Raw genomic sequence first — 6,639 nt, 5'->3', positions numbered from 1 at the left:
AAAATAACAATGACAACCAACCAAACAAAACCAACCCAAATTGCTTCTGCAGCGGTGAGAAGATCCCAACCTCTTGGAGAACCTTCCTCCATAGCTCAGGGGCAAAAAACTTGCACGTCGTGGGGCTGCTGATGTTGCCCCAAAGACAAAGGACTTACCCTGAAGACTCTCTTTGCATTCCTGAAATAAATACAACTGTTTTCTTGCTTGGGGAGTTTTTGGGAGGGATTTTTGCTCCAGCAATGTTGGGAAGCAACCTGAGCTGTCTCAAAGGCCTCCAGGCACCCACTGCCCAAGGTCTGCGCCCAGTTCTTAGCCCACCCCCCCGCCCGTGCTACCAGCAGCAAACCCCCCAAAAATGTGATTTTGTGGCTATTTTTCTGTTATTCCCCCCATAAGAAGCAGGCGGAGGCGCGGGGGGGAGAGCCCAGGGTACAGACAAACATTCTCTTTATTGAGCTACACATGAATTTTTCCATTATTCAGAGAAAGAGATTGGCAGTGTGTAATATATCACAGAAACCTCACTGATTGGTAATAGAAAGGCTTAGAAAGACCTGGCGCTTTATATATATATATATAATATTTTTCTTTTTTTTTTTCCTTTTTTTTTTTTTTAGTTTCCTCGTTATTTATGGATTTTGTTTCAAACAGGAGTGACCGCTCTTCTCCAGCAAAGGTCAAAGTGAAACCGTGACGGCGTCGGGTTACCAACCAAAGTAGAAATGACGAAGGATTGGTCATGGAAACGGTGGCTCCGATGTAAACACTACATTCGATTTTTGTTGGTTTTTTTTCTTTTTATTATTTTTAATTATTTTTTTTTGTGGTTTTGTGTGTATTTTTTAAAATTTTTAAATCATTTTCATTCTTGCTTTTTTTTAAAAGTTTTTTTAAAAGTTTTTTTTCTTTTTTTTTGTCCTTTTTTTTTTGTTTTCTCAGCACAAACATCCCCACATGAGAGAAAAAACACCATTCACTGGGAGGGACGGAGGGCCACGGGGGGGAGAAAAAGCAGCACAAAAAAGCGTTCACCGGAAAGGGTTAAAAATGAATGAAACCCAAACAAAACCAAAATATACCCTAAACAAACAAAAAAAAAGATAAAATAAAATATATATATCTGTATAACCTGCCCCGAATAGGAGGGGTTGGGGGGTCCCGTCCGGGCTGTGCTTTTGGATCCGAACCCGGAGAGCGAGCTGGGTTGTTAAACCAGGAGGGGGTGAAAATGGGGACAAACCCAGCGGCTCCAGCTCTGGGGGTTTGGCCTTGGGGGGGGGAATTGAAAAAATCTGACTCAAAAAGCCCCAAACTTGTTGGGGGAGCGGCAGGAGATCCCAGGCCAGCCCCCCAGCACGGGAGATGGGAGAGCCCTGGTTGTCACTGTCCTTTCCCTTTACGCTACTGCACATGGATGGGCCGGGGGGTGAGCGTTCAACCCCTCCCGTTTTTATTTAATTATTGAAAACAATTTATGTTTCAGCTCCTCGAGCTGGCGGGGGGACCCGGGTCAGGCGGGGGAGCTCGGCCTTCCCCCCGCCGGAAATCAAAATACTTCATCATTAGAAAAAACCCCAACCCGCAAAATTAATACTAATAATTTAAAAATAAACCCCATGGTCAAATACCCCACGGCAGGAGCAGCGGGGGTGCTGCTGGGGGCGCCCGGGCAGAGCCCCCAGCCCCCGCTGTCCCACGCTGGGACCCTGGGGACGGTGCCGGGGGTTCTGCCCACAGCCCCGTCAGACTAACTAAAAAGGTGGGTGTGGACTCTTCTTTATATATATATATACGTATATATATAATTTTTCCTTACGCCTTTTTATTTACCAACTTGCACGATTACGATTACGATTTTTTTCTCTCACGCAATCTATTTTTTTTCATTTTGTTTCGCCTTTTTTTTACTTCATTCCCGCGCACGAGTGTGTGTGTGTGTGTGTGTGCGTGTGTGTGTGTGTGTGCGTGCGCCTGTGTGTGGTTGCGTTGTTTTTTTTTTTGTTGTTTTTTTTTGTTTATTTTTAATTTTACTTGTTTGCTTGCTTCTCCTCTCTGGCGGTGCCGGGGTGGCCGTGCTCAGTACAAGCCGCAGCCCCGCAGGTTGTTGGCAATGATGATGTCGGTGACGGCGTCAAACACCACCTGGATGTTGTTCGTGTCTGTGGCGCACGTCATGTGGCAGTAAATCTCCTTGTTGGGGGAGCGGTTTTTGCTTTCGAATTGTGCTTGGATGTAGGCGGCCGCGTCCTCGTAGGTGTTGGGACCTGCGGGCAGAGGTGGGGGGGACAGAGCGGGGGGTGTCAGAGCCACGGCCACCACCCTCCCGCCCCCTCGCTGCTGGCAAAGTGCTTTATGTCTATTAAAAAAACAAACATATGTAAAACATACTTATTTTCCACTTTTTTCCCCCCAATTCACCCCTTAGCAGGGTACATTTAGCCCTTCTCCCCCTATCCTTTCCCTCCCACCTACCCTTTTCCGCCCATCTGTCCCGTTTTGGGGAATGACCTATTGGAGAGCAGTGTAGGGGAAAAGGACCAGGGGGTCCTGGGGACAGCAGGGTGACCATGAGCCAGCACTGGGCCCTTGTGGCCAGGAAGGCCAATGGTACCTAGGGTGCATTAGAAGGGGGTGGTCAGTAGGTCAGAGAGGTTCTCCTGTCCCTCTGCTCTGCCCTGGGGAGACCACACCTGGAATATTGTGTCCAGTTGTGGCCCCTCAGTTCCAGAAGGACAGGGAACTGCTGGAGAGAGTCCAGCGCAGGGCAACAGAGATGATGGAGTGGAGCATCTCCCGTGTGAGGAAAGGCTGAGGGAGCTGGGGCTCTGGAGCTTGGAGGAGACTGAGGGGTGACCTCATTAATGTTTAACAATATGTAAAGGGTGAGTGTTATGAGGATGGAGCCAGGCTCTTCTCAGTGACACCCAATGATAGGACAAGGGGCAATGGGTACAAACTGGAACACAGGAGGTTCCACTTAAATATGAGAAGAAACTTCCTCTCAGTGAGGGTGTCAGAGCCTGGCCCAGGCTGCCCAGGGAGGTTGTGGAGTCTCCTTCTCTGCAGACATTCAAACCCGCCTGGACACCTTCCTGTGGAACCTCAGCTGGGTGTTCCTGCTCCGGCGGGGGGATTGACCTGGATGAGCTTTTGAGGTCCCTTCCAATCCATGACATTCTGTCATTCTGTGATTTTACCCCCCTTTTCCCCCAAATCACCGAGCACCTGGGCTCTGTTGGAGCCCCCTCCCCAGCTCCCTCCCCAGGTGTTGCCACTTGCCCCTCCCCACCCTCTCTCCTTTATCACCCGGGGAAGGGGAAGCAGCCCCCAGCTGCACCCAGCTGGGTTGTGCCAGGGATGGTTGGATGCTCAGACCCTTGTCCCAGCATCACCGGTGAGTCCCCATGGCGTGACCCACAGCGGGGGGTGGAGAGAAAGGCCGGGGGGCCTGGTGGCCCCCCGGTCGGTCAGGCAGGGGGAGGGTTGGTAGCCACTGCAATGTCACCCATGGGTGCTGGGTGGGTCCCCTTAGCGGGGTCTGTGAGCCTGGGCTGGGGGGAACAGGAGCTGCTCAGGGATGCGCTGCTGTTGTGTTCACTCAGCTGAGCAGGGGGGGTTCACTTTGGCAAGGCAGGCTGGGGAGGGGCCAGATGTTTGAGCTGAAAAATGTGCGTTATTGTGTTAAGCTGCTTATGGCAGTGAGAGTGGCTGCGCCCAGCCCCTTGGGGAAGCTGCAAAGCCTGAATTATGCCCCTAAAATCGTCTTTGGAAGAGCTGCTGTTATCTGGAGATTTATTTTCCTTTTCCAGCTTGCTGGTTTTCTTCCTTCCTGATGTGGCAGGTGGCCCAGTGACACTGGGCTGTCCCCCTCCATGGGGTGGCTGGGATGTGCTGCACAGCTCCATGTGGGGTAGTTTGGCATGTTCCCCCAGGTGGCTGGGATGAAAGAACTGCTGCTGTTGTGCTGGAGAAACCTGAAAACCTCTGGTGGAAATGCTGGGGCACAGGTGCTGTGGGAGGATGGGCCCGGTCTTGCTGGGGGGACCCACTTGTCCCCAGGGCCTGCAGTCCAGGGTGGGTGTGCGCTGGGTGGAATTGTTCAGAGGTGTTCAGGTGTCTGTAGGAGACGCTGGAGCCTCTGAATCTGATTTATTTTTTTAATTTCCCTTAGAGAGTTCAGAAGGGACATCTATTCTTGCTCCATTTTCTTGGGTTCTTTCTGCCAAGCAATGTTGGTTTCAGTTAAAAACATATGATCTTGCGGTTTCACAGATCTCTGCTGTAAAGCGGGTTTTTCCATCCCCAGCTGCACCCTGTGCAAAGGCACTTCTGGGAGGACACAAACAGGAGATGCAGCTCAGAGGACCACACGTCTTGGTTCTTCTAGCAGAAGCTTCTAAGGAACCATCAACAAACGTGGGCAGTTGGCTTTCACCGAGGCTTCTCCTTTCCACAGCCACCTGGAGCCAGACTCATTAAAGCTCATCTCCGTTTGTCTTAACTCATCGTGACCACCATTATCATCATCCTGACCATCTCTCTGTCCCACTGGCTGGTCGTGCACCTTTGCCATAAGAACTGACCACGCGCAGGACACAACCCCTCCCCAGGAGCGGGGTGCTGGAGCTGCACCACAGCTCTGCAAGGTGGGCAGTGCTTTTGCCTGCCCATAAAGATGCCCTGTTCCCTCTGTCCCCCTGCCCAGCTCTGGGGTGGGATGCAGCCCCCAGCCCGAGTGGTGCGGTGGTGGGCGTCACGTTGGGCTGTGCCGCGTCAGCCCCGGCACCTACCTGTGTACTCAGGGAAACAGATGGTCAGAGGTGATTTCTTGATCTTCTCGGCAAATAGGTCTTTCTTGTTGAGGAAGAGAATGATGGAGGTATCGATGAAGAATTTGTTGTTACAGATGGAGTCGAAGAGCATGAGAGATTCGTGCATGCGGTTCTGCAACAGGGAACATGGAGGGAGGAGAAGGGAGAGAGAAAGGCAAAGAGAAAGAAAGAGTTAGAGAAAAGGAGAACACCTTCCTGAATTGAAATGGTTAGAAAGAAGAAAACAATCTCTAAAATAAGACACTGGTAAATATGAGTAAATATGAGTAAATACAAGAGGAGGAGACAGGATGCTGCTCTCAGCTCGGGCTGGAGGATGCAGCTGATCTCCCTGCAGAGCCTCTGCCGCTGCTCCAGCAGGGCTGATGCCTGAAGCTTCAAGGAAGAGCATAAAAGCCCCCTCACTTTCTTGTCACCTGCACAAACTGAGGAGTGGGAAAGGGGGCTGCAGCCTTCTGGTCTCACCTGCATCCCCTCAGGGGCTGGTCACCCCAAAGCATCACTTGCAGAGCCTAAATAAAGGATGGACAGACAGCACTGGCCACCAGCTGGGATGTGCTGGGCACGAGGACTGGGATGGAGGGAGCTTTGGCCATCTGGTGTGGTCCTATGGACCTGCCTGGAGGGGGACTTGTGCCGAGCGGTGCCATCGTGTGGTGTGACGGGCGCTGAGGGGTTGCCCAGGGGCTGGGGTGGGTCCTGTCCTGGCTGTGCCCTTCTGCCCCTGCAAAAATATTCAGCCCATCTTTGAAAATACCATGGTGGTGGCTGGTTTGTGGGTGAGGAACCGGCTGCAGATGCCTCTGCTGGCCACCTCACAGCTCTCTGAGCACCCTGGGCTTGCAGGCTGCTCCAGGGAGATGTTCAGCATATAAGTGTTTAGTAGGAGCATAAATAGAGGGAAATCTCTCAAGGCTGTAACTTAAAAAAACCCCAGTAATTTTCCTTTCACATGTGGACCAAAGCCATATAAGCCATTTCCCCCCTGTGCTGCAGAAGCTGTTACCAGAAAGGAGCAGAGAGCGAACAGGAGGACAGGAGAAGAGGAGGAGGTGGGGTTGTCCTGTGCTGAAGCAGCTGTCACAGGGCACCACTGCGTATTTTCAGGTGTCACTCAAGCAGCTGCAGGGTGTTCATGCAGGCAGGCACATGCACTTGCTGTTAGTGGGAAGGTGCCACTGGACAGGACAGATCTGGCTCTCGAGGAGGGCTCAAAACATCTTCTCCATCATTAACTTGCTCTTAGAATAAACAGAAAGCTGTTCCATGCTGCTCCACTAATGACTTCAGGAGAAGTTTCAGGCGCTCTGTGCCCAAACTGTCAATACCCACCTTGCTGACTGCTTGAGCTTGCAAAGCTTCTGGTTCCAAACCAGGGCTTGGGAAAGTCCAAAGCTGCTGGTGCCCTTCTCTGTAACCCCTTCCTGGGGCTGAGCCCCAAGTGCTGGCGGGGTTGGTCACACAGGGACACCCAGCTCTTTAGAAAAGCCTCTGCTGACACCGAGAGCAGCAGAGACCCCCCCCCTGCAGCAACATCCCCCCCCACCCCCTTTAATTTTTGGGAGGCGCAGCAAGGGAAGGCTTTGGTCTTGCCAAAGATTTGCGATGACACACGTGTTTCCTAATGAAATGATGACCCAATTACACATTTTGGAGTTTTCCATGAATGTTTTATTAGTGAGTCATTTTATTAGCTACACTTCAGCTGTAGCTTTGCATGCAAAATTTAGCAGATGTCTGATTTCATCTTGAAAGGCTTTGAGATTACACTGCTGCTTCCTTGACAAAGAGTAGCGAGGGATGC

At 51.4% G+C, this 6,639-nt stretch overlaps 1 protein-coding gene across 1 annotated transcript in view; it reads right to left on the bottom strand.

Moving 5' to 3' along the window:
- Positions 1 to 433: 433 nt before the first annotated feature.
- The window catches only part of GNAO1 (G protein subunit alpha o1), a 145,019-nt gene continuing 138,813 nt past the window's right edge, over positions 434 to 6,639 (bottom strand). The window contains exons 7-8 of the mRNA XM_065848675.2: positions 4,794 to 4,947; positions 434 to 2,267 (exon numbers count right to left, since the gene is read on the bottom strand). Coding sequence (XP_065704747.1) covers positions 2,080 to 2,267; positions 4,794 to 4,947 — 342 coding nt within the window. The 3' untranslated portion in view covers positions 434 to 2,079. The remainder of the gene's footprint in view (positions 2,268 to 4,793; positions 4,948 to 6,639) is intronic.

This window comes from Patagioenas fasciata, chromosome 13 (assembly GCF_037038585.1).
Source record: "Patagioenas fasciata isolate bPatFas1 chromosome 13, bPatFas1.hap1, whole genome shotgun sequence".
Taxonomy (NCBI): domain Eukaryota; kingdom Metazoa; phylum Chordata; class Aves; order Columbiformes; family Columbidae; genus Patagioenas; species Patagioenas fasciata.
Note: the sequence above shows the minus strand (reverse complement) of the source record. Positions and strands in the feature narration are given on the sequence as shown.